This window comes from Muntiacus reevesi, chromosome 7 (assembly GCF_963930625.1).
Source record: "Muntiacus reevesi chromosome 7, mMunRee1.1, whole genome shotgun sequence".
In the NCBI taxonomy this organism is placed as follows: domain Eukaryota; kingdom Metazoa; phylum Chordata; class Mammalia; order Artiodactyla; family Cervidae; genus Muntiacus; species Muntiacus reevesi.
In genome coordinates, this window is record NC_089255.1 from 72,872,429 (window position 1) to 72,891,265 (window position 18,837).

The window sequence follows — 18,837 nt, forward strand, 5'->3', positions numbered from 1 at the left end:
TTACTTTTAGTTTCAAAATGAATTTTGTAAGATATTTTCCTTTTCATCAGTGAAACACCTGTTTAACCAATAATATTAAAAGTATTGATGCAAATTTACTCAATATATTTTTCTCAAAAATGCAAATCACTATTTCTGAAAAAGTTTAATTCTATTTAGAGTATTTATATTTAAATATAATATCCTGGAGTGTGAAGTCAAGTGGGCCTTAGGAAGCATTACTACAAACAAAGCTAGTGGACGTGATAAAATTCCAGCTGAGCTATTTAAAAACCTAGAAGATGATGCTGTTGAAGTGCTGCACTCAATATGTCAGCAAATTTGGAAAGCTCAGCAGTGGCCACCAGCCTGGAAAAGGTCAGTTTTCATTCCAATCCCAAAGAAGGACAATGCCAAAGAATGTTCAAATTACAGCTGTGCTCATTTCTCATGCTAATGAGGTTATGCTTAAATCTTTCAAGCTAGGCCTCAGCAGCATGTGAACCAAAACCTCCCAGATGTACAAGCTGGGTTTAGAAAAGGCAGAGGAATCAGAGATCAAACTGCCAACATTCACTGGATCATAGAAAAAGCAACAGAATTCCAGAAAAGCATAAACTTCTGCTTCATTGACTACACTAAAGTCTTGACTTTGGTACTAAGTCACTTCAGTCGTGCCGACTCTTTATGACCCCTGGACTGTAGCCTGCCAGGCTCCTCTGTCCATGGGATTTTCCAGGAAAAGATATTGGAGTGGGTTGCCATTTCCTCCCCCAGGGAATCTTCCCAACCCACAGATCGAACCCACATCTCTTATGTCTCCTGCATTGGCAGGAGGGTTCTTTACTTCTAGTGCCACCAGTCTGCTTTTTTTTGACTGTGGGGATCACAACAAATTGTTGAAAATATTTCCCTGGTGGCTCAGACAGTAAAGAATCTGCCCATAAGGCGGGAGACCCAGGTTCAATCCCTGGGTTGGGAAGATCCCCTGGAGAAGGGAATGGTGCCCACTCCAGTATTCTTGCCGGAGAGTTCCATGGACAGAGGAGCCTGGTGAGCTATGGTCCAAGACGTCTCAAAGAGTTGGACACAACTGAGTGACTCACACACACACTTAAGGAGATGGGAATACCAGACCACCTTACTTGTTTCCTGAGAAATCTGTATGCAGGTCAAGAAGCAACAGTAAGAATCCTACATGGAACAAATGACTGGTTCAAAATTGGGGAAGGAGTAAGACAAGGCTGTACATTGTCACACTGCTTACTTAACTTATATATAGAATAAGTAAGTAAGTGTTAGTCACTCAGTCATGCCTGACTCTTTGCGACCCCATGGATTGCAGCCCACCAGGCTCCTGTGTCCATGAGATTTTCCAGGCAAGGATACTGGAGTGGGTTGCCATTTCCTTATCCAGGGGATCTTCCCGACCCAGGAATTGAACCCGGGTCTCCTGTACTGCAGACAGATTCTTTACTGACTGAACTACAAGGGAAGTCCATATATAGAGTACATCATGTGAAATGCCAGGCTAGAGGAAGGAGAGTGAAATAGCTGGCTGAAAATTCAACATTCAAAAAACTAAGATCATGGCATCCAGTTCTATCACTTCATGGCAAATAGGGCAGAAGTGGAAACAGTGACAGACTTTATTGTCTTGGGCTCCAAAATCACTGCAGATGGTGACTGTAGCCATTAAATTAGAAGACACTTGCTTCTTGGAAGAAAAGCCATGACAAATCTAGACAGCAGAGAAATCACTTTGCCAACAAAGGTCTGTATAGTCAAAGCTATGGTTTTTTCAGTAGTCATGTACGGATGTGACAGTTGGATCATAAAGGAGGTTGAGTGCCAAAGAACTGACGCTTTTGAACTATGGTGTTGGAGAATACTCTTGAGAGTCCCTTGGACTACAAGGAGATCAAACCAGTCAACCCTAAGGAAAATCAACCCTGAATAGTCACCGGAAGGACTGATGCTGAAGTTCTAATACTTTGGCTACTTGATGTAAAGAACCGACTCACTGGAATAGACCCTGATGCTGGAAAGATTGAAGGCAAAAGGAGAAAAGGATGACAAAGGATGAGATGGTTGGATGGCATCACTGACTCAATGAACATGAATTTGAGCAAACCCTGGGAGACAGTGAGGGACAGGGAAGGCTGGCGTGCTGCAGTCCATGGGGTCGCAAAGAGTTGAACGTGATTTTGGGACTCAACTACAATGCTAGTGTAATCTACATGTATTAAGCAAGTAGGGGCTTCTCAAAAAAAGAAAAAACAGTCTGATTTGGTTTTATAAGTAATAAAGATGATTACAAAAGTAAAAAATTGAGCTTAAAAAACACAACCCAAACCACCTGCTTTTAAAAGTCACACCAGCCATCTACTTCTAAAAAACCCTTATCAAAGCTATTTCTTCAAACCCAACATTTACTAATTCAACAGATGGGTTTTTAAAATGAGGAATGTAATTTTACTTTCAACTCACTGATTATATACTCAACTGGCAGCTTTAAAAAAATAATTTTAGAATACATGAAGACTTGAATTAAACCATTCTCAGCATATTCCCAGGACTGTTTGCTAACTGGCTTGTTTTTATTTATATATGAACTTTTAACATGTCTACCACAGGTAGTACACAGAAATAACCATTTGCAACTATAAAACCTATCAAGTAAATGCCCGATGTAACATCATTGCCTTTTCCTTTTCTTATAAGAATCATTACTGTGAACGCGAACGCGCTGGTATACAGAGGATGCTATTTTCATGCTGTCTTTCTTTGTAAATGTCTTCTCTACTGCTCCAGGTTTCCAAAGTAACAACTGTGCGTCTTCTCCTCCAGTTAGCAAAGAATCATCCTGCATGTTCCAACAGAAGGACCGGACTGTAGCAGCGTGCCCTCCTTGAAGGCTGGTCACATGGACCAATCCTGATGTCACACAGCTCATTATGTGAATAATTCCTGTGTTTGTCCCGCCAACAACAAACAATTTGTCCGTCTTTTCATGATATAGGCCACCAATCAAATAGTCCAAATTCCCTTCTTTCACTTTAATTACTTCTCTGACATCTGGAATGTTCAAACATGTAATTGGTTCATCTGTATCCAGATGATTAAGATCCCACCAACAAAATCCCTCATCATGTGTCATGCAGTAAATCTGTTTATAATCTTTCCCAGACCAACCAATAAAGCTTACTGATGAAACTGAGTTACAGGTTGTGACCAGTGCATCGTCTTCATTATCTGCGCTAATATCAAATACATTTACCAGGCCATCAGTTGAACCTGAGACTACCATGTTTGGATTACTGGGATGGAAACATACTTGAGTGATATCATCACTATGTGTCTCTGAATATGCACCAAGTGGCTCTTTGGCAGTAGACAAGTCCTGAGAATTAATTCTTGCATCCCAAAATACCAACAATGCATCATCATCAACTTTTTCTGTACCAGCACAAATGACATGATCATTAGAGCTGATATCAAAACTGATAAAAACATTGGAAGGGTAACCCTTGAACAGCTGGACAGGTTTTCCACTGGCCAGTCGAGCATCCCAACACTTAACCGTGCCATCCGTGCATGAGGAATACACATAGTCACGGGAATTCGCAAACTTGACTCCATTAAGTCCAGGATACCCTCTAAATTCTCGTAGTACATTTAACCTTTCTTTATCATATATTCTGATTGATCCATTAGAACATAAAACAGCAACCAAGCTTCCTTTTTCTGTTTGTACAGTCTTTGACGTGTCTATGCCAAGCAGGTAAGTAGGCTCTTTAGTTTCTGAGGAACGTTTAACAATGTTCAAGTTGGCAAATTGTTCTTCAATCTTCTCCATATCAGGAGTGCATCCAAGGGTAGTAAAAATCTGTAATAAAAACAAAAATTGAAATTAAACCCAAAGTATCTCTACATTGTAATTAAATAAAAAACATTTCCCTCTGAGAGCTGGCACAAGAAAATAGAAATAAAATCTATTATTTTAATCATTCCCCTACCTACCATGATGTATCTAAAACTCGGCTGCTTCCTTCTATTTCAACCACTTTTTATATACTGAATCTACTGCCAGTAAGAGATTATAAAAATGTATGTACATGTACATACATTGCATAGTAATTCCTTTCAGCTCAAACCTAATTATTGGTCCTACTCATGGTCCTCAGCATTAGCCAGGATCTCTACTTTGGGATCATTTTCTCCTGGCTCCAGCTACCTTATACAGCTATGGAATCTAAACACAGATGTGTTGGCAGAAAAATAGTCCCTCAAAGATGTTCATGCCTTCATCCCAGGAACCTATGAATATGTTAGGTTACAAAGCAAAGAGGAATTGAGTTCATAAATCAGTTGACATTAAAATAGATTATTGAGGATTACCTGGGTGAACCCAAAGTAAAAACCAGTGCCCTTAAAAGTAGAAGCAGGCAGAATATGAGAATCAGTGGGAGATGTTCCTGTGGAAGAAAGGTTCAGAGAGATACATTATTGGTTTGGGCAAGGGAAGCCAATAATTGGGTGGCCTCTAGAGAGTGGAAGAGGCAAGGAAATAGCCACCTTTAGAGCCTCCATGTGAAAGTGAAACTCTGCTAATCTTTGATTTTAGCCCAGTGAGACCCACTTTGAACTCCTGACCTCCAGAGCTATAAAAAATTTATGTCATTTCAAGCCACCAATTTTGCAGTAATTTGTTAGAGCAGTGATAAAAAAAAAAAAAAAATACAGGTACCCAGGAGGAATTGCAGAAATCTGCTTCTCAGGCAGGAGCAGTTTGCAAATGGTGGCGCTGGAATTTGAACCCAGGCATTTTGGCTTCAGGAACAGTGATCTTCACCACCACGTTAGATTGCTTCTCAATGGTATACAGAACTAGTTCCAGGCCAGAAAAATATGCATAAAGTCTAGTGACTTTATCAGAAGTTTTTCTATCTTGCTTTTACCACATGAGTATTCTTGCCAGCCTCACAAATTCACATTTTCATTCTTAAGATGAAATGCTTTTTTTTGTTGTTGCTTTAGTGATAGCTTTTTAGCTATCTGTCTTTTCATCTTTACAAGGAGGAATGAACATGAACTCAAGAGTGGTTAGAAGGATTAACTGAAATAATGTGTCTGGCATATCACGGTACACATTCAACAAATGTTACATAAAAATGACCAGGATTACCATTACCAATACCACTAACACCACACGGTGGAGAATTTAAATCTATCAGAGTGGCTCCAAACAGCACAATTAAACCAATAGACAAAAAACATTAAAAGTTGGATTGAGGTTCAAAAGAAGGATAAGCATCTTCTCCAACTTTAAATTTTGAATATTTTAAAACTTACAAAAGTTGAAAGACTAGTACAATGAACACCCACACACACACACACACAGTCTTTCACCTCCGAGGACCACCAACTCACTTTCTTCTATCTCTATAAACACAGACACACACATTTTTGATGAGCTATTTGAAAGTGAACTGCGGACAAAATATCATTTCACTTCTAAATATTTTGACACAGAGAACCTCCCCAATCTTCTGTTTTCTTAACACTGAATTTTTTGAAAAGTCCGGCCAGTTGTCTCATAAAATATCCTATATTCTAGATTTTTCTAACTGTCTCCTCTTCGAGATTAGATTCCAGTTTAACATTGTTGTCAGGGATACAATTTATGTGATGCTGGGGACTTCTTATTGCATCACATCATAGAGGCTCATAACAACTTTGATCACTTCCTTAAGTTCTTGGTGCTCAAACTGTCTCTGACCTGACCACTGAGAAACTCTTCAGGCCAGCTTCTGTGTGCTTTTGATATGTCATTATCACAATTAGTCTGTTAAGTCCCTACACAGAACAACTCTGTATAAGAATAAGCTAAGTATGAAAATAGTGAGCATCCTTTAAGTATTCAGAGACTAAAAGACCGTTTACCCCCACAGTGTAACTGTTGGTTTTATAACCAGATAGGTTAGATGGCCTTCTCTTCTTGAACGCGTCATGCTTCTGTCTCAGGACTGTGACAGTAGCTGCTTCTCTGTCTGGAATACCATCTGTACATTTTCTGTGTGAGTAACTCCTGCCTGTTATTCAGGTCTCAATATGTTACCTCCCCAGAGAGAACTTCCCTGATCAACCAACCTAAAGTGGCCGGTCACTCCCAATCATATTGCCCATTTTGTTAAATAAAAAACTAGAAATGCTTTAATTTATGAACTATTTCAAATGTACAAAGAAGTGTAGAAAAAAGGAAACATATTCAAATACTGTATGTATTACCTAGATTTAACAGATGTTAACATTTTGCCAAATTTGCCTCAGTTTTTTATTTAAAGAAACGAAATGATAGATACAACTTCTATGATTAAGAAATTCTAAAAATGGCATCACATTTATATGTATCTTTGCTTCAATTTGCTCTTTTCACTCAATATTTTTGAAAAACTTGATTTTACCTGACTTTCTTGCTCTTTCGTTATCAATACGGTTGTTGAATAAATGAATGAATAATTGACTCAGCTTTCATGCATAAAGAGCTGAAGAGCTCCAGGAAAAGCAGAATAAACCTAAAATGATGTCATATGTCTGTATGTTTGCACGGAGAGCTCTGCTTATGGAAATTAGTAACATAATGGCATTCTTTAGCAGTACTTTAAATAAAACACAAAAGGAAATAGAAAGACTTTATATTTGTGAAAGAAACATTATTTAACATAATTTTTTTTTTACTACAAGCTATTCAAATATGTCCTAAAATGTGTGTTCACTTAAGAGTGAACTTAAGAGTTCACTTAAGAGTGAAAAAATCCTTTTTAATTCCAGATAAAAAACAACTACCCATTCTTGAAATAATCAAAGTGTTAATAAGATTACAAAAGAAACAATTCTATGCTACTGTTTCATTTTGATCTCTGCGTATGAAATATCAGATTGATGAGAATCTTAAACAATAAGAAAGCTTAATGTGACTTTTAAGGTAACAGTAAGTTACAGGACTATGGCTGCGCACTGCTCCCCTCAAGCAATACAGCAGTGCTGCCCGAGAGTCTGCTTCACATTGGAACAGTCCCCTGCAAGGCTCTAATCCAAAGGATTCTGGGATCGGTGATGCAGGCAGAGTGGGCCCCAGATGGAATGCTTCAGCAAACCAACATTTTAAGACAGCATCAATGGTAAAAATCTCACTGGTGTTCCACCTGACACACTGTTTAAATGCAGTATAGTGCTTCAAAAAAAGAGAAAGATATTAGAAGATAGGTAGATTCCACAACGCTCATATTATAGAGCTTATATTCATTCGTCCACAGATACAAATAGTAAAATATTACTTTAATCTCCTTGGGAAAAGATGAAAACCTCTGACTTATGCTTTAACACATTAATATGCATATGCAAATGAGACATATTTGAAATATAACTTCCAAGGTTACACAATCTTAATTTTACATACTAATGAATCGTAAAATGATAAATAAACCTTTTTATTTCTATGTATGCCCTTATCTGAGTTTTTTTTCTTTTGGCATGATCCTCTTCCCATTCCTCAAGATAAGCCATGGTCTCTCTTTTCTTCTCACTCAGTAACCTCATTGAAATCATGTTTTCAAGTGCCACCTACATGCCAGTGAGCTCATCTATTTACAAGTCCATATTTCCAAGTGTCAACTAGCCATCTCTCCTTGAATCCCACTACAACTCCAAGTTAAACTGATTATTTATGTTTCCCCTCCATGAAACATTCTCCTTAAAAACAAAACCAAATTATGCTTTTCGATGTTCTCCACGTTGGTTGATGGTACTGGCACCAGACAGCACTCTCACCTACCCAGTTACCTAAGCCAGAATCTCTGGGGAAATTCCAATTCTCCTACTCAGGGCTTTCATCCAATCCCTTCTCAAATCTTCTGCTGCGGCTACTAACTGAAGTACAAGGTTCGATCTATTTCTGGAGATCAAAACAATACTGACAACTGCATATAGTTCAACCTAACAAAAACGTATAAAGAGAACAAATAAGACTAACCATAATTTTAATATTTTCTCTATTTGTTTCTGTTAGATACATAAAAGGAAGCTAAGTTAGCATTTTAGATCTCAATAGGCTAGTGAGGGCTGAGGACGCCTTTCTTATACTAATGCACACACACAAATGTAAAAGGGCACAAACAGAAAAGAACAGAAAAGAATACTGAAGCCAAGAATAGGGAGGAGAAAAGAGAAATGAAGATAAGCCTAAAGAGGACAAAACAGAAAAGAGAAGGGAATGGAGTTACTGCCACTACCTCCTAAATCACACTGCACTTGTACTTTCCCAATACTGAGATGAGACAAGGAGGGAAAGTCCAGATAAAGGAAGTTCAGTAGAGTCTAAAGCTATGTTGGCTGAAAAGTTTTCATTAAGCCATCTTGAAACACATTAGATGGAAAATGCTCATTAATCTCTAATCTGAGGAACAGTCCTTAGATAATTGAGGGCTGATTTACTTGATAACAACATCCCTAAACATTAAGTATTTCTTCTGGGGCTTTTGCCTAAAGATATGTTATCTTTATCAATCAAAATGTTCTTTTATTTTACTTCCTATTAAAATAAACCCAATAAAGTGTTATTTCTATACAAAAAGTACATTCTAAATACATCTAACTGCAACTAGGCATTCCTCTTATTCTTGGATTGACCAAGTTTGAATATGAAATCTGAAGGACAGCCAATCTAGCTTAAATAATTCCATAATGGAAGTGAAAGTCGCTCAGTCATGTTCAGCTCTTTGCGACCCCATGGACTATACAGTCCATGGAATTCTCCAGGCCACAATACTGGAGTGGGTGGCCTTTCCCTTTTCCAGGGGATCTTCCCAACCCAGGGATCAAACCCAGGTCTCTTGCATCGCAGGTGGATTCTTTACCAGCTAAGCCACAAGAGAAGCTGATAATGGAAGAGGAAGTAGCTCTCTTTCCCATTTAAACAAGATGAAAAAAAGTATAAAAAGAAAACACACATTTTATACCTATTTAGAAACTATTGATTTCTCCCGGCAATCTTGATTCCAGCTTGTGCTTCTTCCAGCCCAGTGTTTCTCATGATGTACTCTGCATAGAAGTTAAATAAGCAGGGTGACAATATACAGCCTTGACATACTCCTTTTCCTATTTGGAACCATTCTATTGGTCCATGTCCAGTTCTAACTGGTGCTTCCTGATCTGCATATAGGTTTCTCAAGAGGCAGGTCAGGTGGTCTGATATTCCCATCTCTTTCATAATTTTCCACAGTTTATTGTGATCCACACAGTCAAAGGCTTTGGCATAGTCAATAAAGCAGATATAGATGTTTTTCTGGAACTCTCTTGCTTTTTTGATGATCCAGCGGATGTTGGCAATTTGATCTCTGGCTCCTCTGCTTTTTCTAAAACCAGCTTGAACATCTGGAAGTTCACGATTCACGTATTGCTGAAGCCTGGCTTGGAGAATTTAGAGCATTCCTTTACTAGCATATGAGATGAGTGCAGTTGTGTGATAGTTTGAGCATTCTTTGGGATTGGAATGAAAACTGACCTGTTCCAGTCCTGTGGCCACTGCTGAGTTTTCCAAATATGCTGGCATATTGAGTGCAGCACTTTCACAGCATCATCTTTCAGGATTTGAAATAGCTTAGCTGGAATTCCATCACCTCCACTAGCTTTGTTCGTAGTGATGCTTCCTAAGGCCCACCTGACATCACATTCCAGGATGTCCAGCTCTAGGTGAGTGTGAGTGATCACACCTTTACGATTATCTGGGTCATGAAGATCTTTTTTGTACAGTTCTTCTGTGTATTCTTGCCACCTCTTCTTAATATCTCCAGCTTCTATTAGGTCCATACCATTTCTGTCCTTTATTGAGTCCATCTTTGCATGAAATGTTCCCTTGGTATCTCTAATTTTCTTGAAGAGATCTCTAGTCTTTCCAATTCTATTGTTTTCCTCTTTTTCTTTGCACTGATCACTGAGAAAGGCTTTCTTATCTCTCCTTTCTATTCTTTGGAACTCTGCATTCAAATGGATATATCTTTCCTTTTCTCCTTTGCTTTTCGCTTCTCTTCTTTTCACAGCTATTTGTAAGGCCTTCTCAGAGAGCCATTTTGCTTTTTTGCATTTCTTTTTCTTGGGGATAGTCTTGATCCCTGTCTCCTGTACAATGTCACGAACCTCCATCCACAGTTCATCAGGCACTCTGTCTATCAAATCTAGTCCCTTGAATCTATTTCTCACTTCCACTGTATAATCATAAGGGATTTGGTTTAGGTCATATCTGAATGGTCTAGTGGTTTTCCCTACTTTCTTCAATTTAAGTTTGAATTTGGCAATAAGGAGTTCATGATCTGAGCCACAGTCAGCTCCTGGTCTTGTTTTTGCTGACTGTATAGAGCTTCTCCATCTTTGGCTCCAAAGGATATAATCAATCTGATTTCGATGTTGACCATCTGGTGATGTCCATGTGTAGAGTCTTCCCTTGTGTTGTTGCAAGAGGGTGTTTCCTATAACCAGTGCTTTTTCTTGGCAGAGCTCTGTTAGCCTTTGCCTTGCTTCATTCAGTACTCCAAGGCCAAATCTGCCTGTTAGTCCAGGTGTTTGTTGACTTTCTACTTTTGCATTCCAGTCCCCTATAATGAAAAAGACATCTTTTTTGGGTGTTAGTTCTAGAAGGTCTTGTAGTTCTTCATAGAACCATTCAACTTCAGCTTCTTCAGTGTTACTGGTTGGGGCATGGACTTGGATTACCGTGATATTGAATGGTTTGCCTTGGAAAGGAACAGAGATCAATCTGTTGTTTTTGAGATTGCATCCAAGTACTGCATTTCGGACTCTTTTGTTGACTATGATGGCTACTCTATTTCCTCTAAGGGATTCCTGCCCACAATAGTAGATATAATGGTCATCTGAGTTAAATTCACCCATTCCAGTCCATCTTAGTTTGCTGATTCCTAGAATGTCGATGCTCACTCTTGCCATTTCCTGTTTGACCACTTCCAATTTGCCTTGATTCAAGGACCTAACATTCCAGGTTCCTATGCAATATTGCTCTTTACAGCATCGAACCTTTCTTCTATCACCAGTCCCATCCACAAGTGGGTGTTGTTTTTGCTTTGGCTCCATCCCTTCATTCTTTCTGGAGTTATTTCTCCACTGATCTCCAATAGCATATTGGGCACGTACTGACCTGGGGAGTTCATCTTTCAGTGTCCTATCTTTTTGCCTTTTCATACTGTTCATGGGGTTCTCAAGGCAAGAATACCGAAGTGGTTTGCCATTCCCTTCTCCAGTGGACCACATTCTGTCAGACTTCTCCACCATGATCCATCCATCTTAGGCAGCCCCACATACATGGCTTAGTTTCACTGAATTAGACAAGGCTGTGATCCATGTGATCAGATTGGCTAGTTGTCTGTGATTGTGTGTATTCCTGATTAGATTAGTGATATTCTTGATTAGATTCTTAACCAAAAAGAGAATATCAGTGGGAAAACCAGTTAAATCCAGCTAAATTCTGTACTTTTGTCACCAGTATCATACCAATGTTAATTCTGGTTCTGACAAATGTATCATGGTTATGTGAAGGATACAGAAGGGTGAAGGAGGGCTGCCTACTATATTTCTAAGGTCTCCACACTGAGTTTAGGACATGAGAAGCAGCCCACAGGAATAGATATACCTGGGATTTGGTACAGGACATTCATGGGATCCCAGAAGGAAAAAGAGTCCAAGTCCCCAAGCAAAGATTGCCTCAGCCTAGCCTGTGATGACTTTTTGCCAGTAATAGTGAAGCAATGGTTGTGTTTGGGTCAGGTGATCAAAAGGTGATGCCTTCTTCACCTTCTCTTCACCCATCTGCTGGCTGGATGCAGAGGATTCCAAGGCCCAAAAGAATGGTTGAGTCAGACTTCCCTGGTGGTGCAGTGGATAGGAATCTACTTGCCAGTGCAGGAATCACGGGTTCGATCCTTCATCCAGGAAGATCCTACAAGCCACAGAGCAACTAAGCCTGAGTGCCACAACTACTGAAGTCCACACACTGAGAGTCTGTGCTCTGCAACAACAGATGCCACCGCAACAAGAAACCTGAGCACTACACGGAAGACTCTTAGGTGTGACCAAAGAAAAAGAATGGTTGAGTCAAAAAAATGAAAGGAGTCTGATTCTGCCAATCACCACATGAAAGGCTAACTGCAGAACAGAAAAACCTACATCTGATTGCATCAGTTAATTAGCAGTGTAGATGCTACGTGAAAAATGTAGTTTAAAAAATTCCACAGCATAATGACTCCAACTTTTTAATATCATTCATCTTTTCCTTGGGTTAACTCAAAGGGAATTTGCAAAGGAATTCACATTAAAGGAAGACCTAAATTCTAGCTATTTCTTTCATTTTATGTTTTTGTTGATTAAACCCAAATTAAATGCAATACTATTCAGAGAAAATGTATACTAATAAATATTATATAAAATATATAAATATTATATTTAATAAAATTAGTCCTATTCATGCATGCTTCTGTTCAGCTTATCTGTATACACACAAGAAAGGTCTTGGAATAATGTTCATAAAATGTATTTCAATTATCTAGAGTGTGTGTGTGTATGTATGTGTGTGTGTTTGGAGGGAATATGTTGCCTTTTCAGTACTTTTTCTATATTGTTAAAATTTTTAACAATGATGATATAATCCCATGTACTATTATGTTCATTAAACTGATAAGAAAAACACAGCTAACATACAGGTAACCTAGAGGGTGGGATGGGGTGAGAGGTGGGAGGGAGGTTCTGAAAATGCTGGCTTCTGAACTCAAGTATTCTCATTCCAGAGCCCATACATACAGTTAACTCCTATATTATACTGTCTCTATCGTAAGCACTTAGCATATTTTTTAGAAATAGGTGTAGGTTATGTTGCTGCTGCTACTGCTAAGTTGCATCAGTCGTGTCTGACTCCGTGTGACCCCACAGACAGCAGCCCACCAGGCTCCTCGGTTCACAGGATTCCCTAGGCAAGAATATGGGACTGGGTTGCCATTTCCTTCTCTGTAGGCTATGTTATCTGTATAATAAACATACACTATACTTATTTTTTTAAGGGAAGGGGTGTTAGCAGAGAATTTGGAAGAAGTAACTGCTGATATCTCATGACATGTGCTACTGGCAAGGTCAATGGCAAACGGGAAAAATCTAACGGTAGTTACAAAAGTTCTATACTGGACATTAAAGATCAGTTACTCATATGCATTACCAATATGTCCTAGAGAATATCTTGGGATAAAAAGCAAACATTGGTTTAATGTCAGCTGAACGCTTCTCAGAAAACTTTTATATAACAAATGTAGAGAAATTGGCTTTAAAACAATTTATCAAGAAATCATGTTTTATCTTTAAAATTTTTTTTAAATTTATTTTTAATTGAAGGCTAACTGGTTTACAATACTGGTTTCTGCCACATGTCAACATGAATCAGCCACAGATATACATATGTCCCCTCCCTCTTGAACCTCCCTCCTACCTCCCACCCCATCCAACCCTCTAGGTTGTCAAAGAACCATTTGTTTTAAATTGGGCAGAAGTGCTACATATTTAATGGAAGGTATGCTAAACTGACATCTGCTACAATTTCAGTGTAATTTCAAATATCATATTCATTAATGACTGAGACTTAATGTCTTTGTAAATTAACCCTGCTTAGTGAGCCTGAATATGCTATTTTTACTCACACAAATGTTAAAGATACGGGTTGCAGCAACATATGGTACTTCACGCATTAAATACACTAAGATTCTTAGGGAAAGCACAGTGTTCAAAGTGCAGGAATTTGTTACCGAGGGAAAGCGGGGAGGGGGTAGGAAGGAATGATACACATGCACTCTCTCAAGCAGTATGAGATTACCCTTCAGCTTCCAGATAGAACACTCAAAGTAACTTTTAAAAAACAGACATTTCCCCCAGTAACATCTTGAGGTGTCCAGCTTCTCCAGTAAATCTTCCACCCCAAATCCATCCTTTATAGTAAGTCTATGAACATCCAGCTCTTTCAACAAGAACAATAAATTGCCTTTGCCTTTCCAGAACAACCAGCTGGTGAACAAAACAGAGAGGAACCAAACTTCCCCAATCAACAGATGTCTTAATTTGGAACAGACAGTAGCAATGTGGAAGAGTTCAAATCTTGAATTGGTACTCTATGTTTACTACTTCTTTTTATAATTCTCAATAGATGCTTTTAAAAATTAAGCAAACGTTCTCTTTAATCACTGCAAAAAGAAAAAGGAAGATAGGAAGGAGAACCAAAAGAATCATGGCTTATAATAGAAAGATGTTAACATCAAAGAACCAGCCATTTGAATACTGTTACAGTTAGAAACTGCTAAGCAATATCATTAAATCCTTATTCAATAACTCAGAAATAATTCTCGAATGGCCAACATGACAGGCCTAAAACACAATGGATTTAGCAAAGAACACAGGCAAAGTCCCTGCTCTCAAAAGAGGGTGGTGAGGAGACAGACAGATATATAGATGATTACAATGGAAACTGTGTGTGCGTGCTAAGCCACCTCAGTCGTGTCCGACTCTGAGACCCTCCCTGTGGACTGTAGCCTGCCAGGCTCCTCTGTCCATGGGATTTACCAGGCAAGAATATTGGAGTGGGTTGCCATTTCCTTTTCCAGGGGATCTTCCCAACCCAGGTATGGAACCTGCATCTCTTCTGTCTCCTGCATTGGCAGACAGGTTCTTTACCACTAGCGTCACCTGGGAAGTCCTAATGGAAACAGTGATAAGTATTATAAAAAATAATGTGTAAGTCAAAACATGAGACAGGAAGAGCCTTTTACTTATTTTAGATTTTCTTTTTTTTTGATGTGGATGATTTTTGAAGTCTTTATTGAACTTGTTACAGTATTGCTTCTGTTTTATGCTTTGGTTTTTTTGGCCACATGGCATGTGGGATCTTAGCTTCCTGACCAGGAATGGAACCTGAACCCCTTGCCTTAGAAGGTGAAGTCCTAACCCCCGGACAGTCAGGGGAGTCCCAGGAAGAGCCTTTTAGATTTGGTCATTAGAGGCAAGCCTCTCTCATGAGGTGACATTTGAGCCGACACCAGAAGAAAATTCGGAAGCAAAGTATTGGACCATGTGAGCCAAGAGCATCCTGGGCAAAGAAAAACAGCAGGTGGGCTGGAGCAGCTAAAGCTGTGTCAGGGAAAGAAAGTGGCGTAGGAATTATGGTTGAAGAGGTAGCGGGAGTCAGAGAAGAGCTTTGCAGGCCATGGTAGGACTTCAGTTTTTACTCTCAGGGAAGGAAGCAAGCCACTGCAGGTTGACAGCAGGTGAGATACGTTTGTGACCGATTCCTTGGCCGGTTCCAGCCTGGAGAACACACCTTTGGGTAAGAATGAGGCAGTGAAAAGCCTTGTGCACAACTGTGGACAAGAGATACGAAAATAGGGAGAAGTGGCTGGATTGTGGCCATAATTACGAAAGAGGAATAAACAGAATTTTCTCATTAGACTTCAAGAGGAGTATGAGAAGAAGTGTCAAAGATGACTCTTAGGTTTCTGGTCTCAGGGACAAGGTGAATAGACAGTTGGTATGTTATATCTAGGATAATTATAAGCATTTAGGACAATTACAAGATGATTAATTAGATAATTAATCATCCAATTGCTTAAATAGTCTTTATAAACTGTGAAGCCTACGTGCGTGCTGAGTCACTTCAGTAGTGTCCAACTCTTTGCGACCCTATGGACTGCAGCCCGCCAGGCTCCTCTGTCCATGGGATTCTCCAGGCAAGAATACTGGAGTAGGTTGCCATGGCCTCCTCCAGGGGATCTTCCTGACCCAGGGAAATCTGCATCTCTTATGTTTCCTGCATTGGCAGGCAGGTTCTTTACCACTGCGCCACCTGGGAAGCTCATAAATTGTGGTACTAATCTATTAATATAATAGAATTATACACAGCAAAGAAACCAGAAAGCCACAAACCACCAGTACATGCAACAAGGTGGATGAACCTCAGAACTGTTTAGTGATAGAAGTCTGGCACAACAGGGTGCTACAGGATTTCACTGATACAAATCTGTATGGTAGCAATCGGAATACTGCTTATCCTTTGGTGGGATCCAGATTGAGAAAGAGAGCAAGAGGACTTCTGAGTGGTGACTATACACAGATGCATACAAATTTGAAAAAACAAGCTACCACAGAGAATGACCTTCTGCCTCCATCAAGATTCTCATTAAGAGTAAAAAGAAACAAGTCTACCGCTGGAGGAGGAAGGGTGAGGTGAGAAATCCCTTATCTGGCATAGCACAGCAGGGCCTGCCTAAAGCTGTGAGTGGAGGAGGGACAATGAGGAAAGCCCTGCAGCATCCCAACACTGCAGGCTCAGTCCCTGAGGGCGTGTTTGACTCTTTCCAACCCCATGGACTGTAGCCCACCAGGCTCCTCTGTCCACAGCATTTTTCAGGCAAGAATACTGGAGTGGATTGTCATACCCTCCTTCAGGGGATCTTTCCACCCCAGGGATTGAACCTGCATCTCCTGCCTTGGCAGGCAGATTCTTTACCACTGAACCACCTGGGAAATCCCATGGACAGAGGAGCCTGCAACCCAACACTTATTAATATCAGATAAAGGAGAGGTCCGAACAAGGACTATTAATTCATTTAAAAATTGTCATAGACCTAAATGTGAGACCAAGAACTACAAAACTTCTAGGAAAGAAGTAGGGAAGTTATGACCCCACTTTAGGCAAAGATTTCTTAGTATACAAAAGCACAAACCAACAAACAAAAGCTTGGATTAATTAAAATTTAAAACTTTTGCTTTTTGAAAATTGGTTAAGATAATAAAATGTCAGTCTAAAAGAAGTGAAGCTCAAGTTACCAGAAATCAAGTTTATTTGGGAACAGCAGAGTAACTGCAATTTGGGATACTAAGCTGTAGCAAATTACAGACAAGTCTGTTAAGGTTAAGGGTGGGTTGCTTTTATGAACAAAGCGTGCAAAAGGGGACAGTACAGGTAGGAGACATGTAGAGTTCACTGGCTCAAAGATGGGAAGAAAGTTTTGGAGGATGCTCATTAAATCTGTTACATCTGATAATCTTCTATACAGCTCTATACAGTTAGCAAAAACAAGACTGGGAGCTGACTGTGGCTCAGATCATGAACTCCTTATTGCCAAATTCAGACTTATATTGAAGAAAGTAGGGAAAACCACTAGACCATTCAGGTATGACCTAAATCAAATCCCTTATGATTACACAGTGGAAGTGACAAACAGATTCAAGGGATTAGATCTGATAGACAGAGTGCCTGAAGAACTATTGATAGAGGTTTGTGACACTGTACAGGAGGCAGTGATCAAGACCATTCCCAAGAAAAAGAAATTCAAGAAAGCAAAATGGTTGTCTGAGGAGGCCTTATAAATAGCTGAGAAAAGAAGAGAAGCTAAAGGCAAAGGAGAAAAGGAAAGACATACCCATTTGAATGCAGAATTCCAAAGAATAGCAAGGAGAGATAAGAAAGCCTTCCTCAGTGATCAATGCAAAGAAACAGAGGAAAACAACAGAATTGGAAAGACTAAAGATCTCTTCAAGAAAATTAGAGATATCAAGGGAACATTTCATGCAAAGATGGGCACAATAAAGGACAAAAATGCTATGGACCTAACAGAAGCAGAAGATATTAAGAAGAGGTGACAAGAATACACAGAAGAACTATACAAAAATGATCTTCATGACCCAGATAACGACGTTGTGATCACTCACCTAGAGCCAGACATCCTGGAATGTGAAGTCGAGTGGGCCTTAGGAAGCATCACTATGAACAAAACTAGTGGAGATGATGGAATTCCAGTTGAGCTATTTCAAATCCTGAAAGATGATGCTGTGAAAGTGCTGCACTCAGTATGCCAGCAAATTTGGAAAACTCAGCAGTGGCCACAGGGCTGGAAAAGGTCAGTTTTCATTCCAATCCCAAAGAAAGGCAATGTCGAAAAATGTTCAAACTACCGCACAATTGCACTCATCTCACATGCCAGTGAAGGAATGCTCAAAATTCTCCAAGCCAGGTTTCAACAGTACGTGAACCGTGAACTTCCAGATGTTCGAGCTGGTTTTAGAAAAGGCAGAGGAGCCAGAGACCAAATTGCCAACATCTGTTGGATCATAGAAAAAGAGAGTTCCAGAAAAACATCTATTTCTGCTTTACTGACTATGCCAAAGCCTCTGACTGTGTGGATCACAACAAACTGGAAAATTCTTAAAGAGATGAGAATATTAGACCACCTGACCCGCCTCCTGAGAAATCTGTATTTAGGTCAAAAGCAACAGCTAGAACTGGACATGGAACAACAGACTGGTTCCAAATCGGGAAAGGAGTACATCAAGGCTGTATACTGTTACCCGGCTTATTTAACTTATACGCACAGTAGAACATCATGCGAAATGCTGGAGTGGATGAAGCACAAGCTGGAATTAAGATTGTTGGGAGAAATATCAATAACCTCAGATATGCAGATAACACCATCCTAATGGCAGAAAGCAAAGAAGAACTAAAGAGCCTCTTGATGAAAGTGAAAGATCAGGACAGTGAAAAAATTGGCTTAAAATTCAACAGTCAGAAAACTAAGATCATCACATCCGGTCCCATCACTTCATGGCAAATAGATAGGGAAACAATGGAAACAGAGACAGACTTTATATTTTGGGCTCCAAAATCACTGCAGATGGTGACTGGAGCCATGAAATTAAAAGACAATTGCTTCTTGGAAAGAAAGCTATGACCAACCTAGACAGCATATTAAAAAGCAGAGACATCAC

General features: G+C 39.5%; 1 protein-coding gene across 7 annotated transcripts in view; it reads right to left on the reverse strand.

Moving 5' to 3' along the window:
* Positions 1-2,560: 2,560 nt before the first annotated feature.
* WDR89 (WD repeat domain 89) overlaps positions 2,561-18,837 on the reverse strand; it is a 43,661-nt gene continuing 27,384 nt past the window's right edge. For 6 of the 7 annotated variants that reach the window (XM_065941240.1, XM_065941242.1, XM_065941238.1 and 3 more), the window contains one exon: positions 2,561-3,868. In XM_065941240.1, coding sequence (XP_065797312.1) covers positions 2,678-3,838 — 1,161 coding nt within the window. In that variant the 5' untranslated portion in view covers positions 3,839-3,868 and the 3' untranslated portion in view covers positions 2,561-2,677. Of the gene's footprint in view, positions 3,869-4,380; positions 4,458-18,837 lie in introns of all 7 variants that reach the window. The other variant, XM_065941244.1, reaches the window with a different exon arrangement.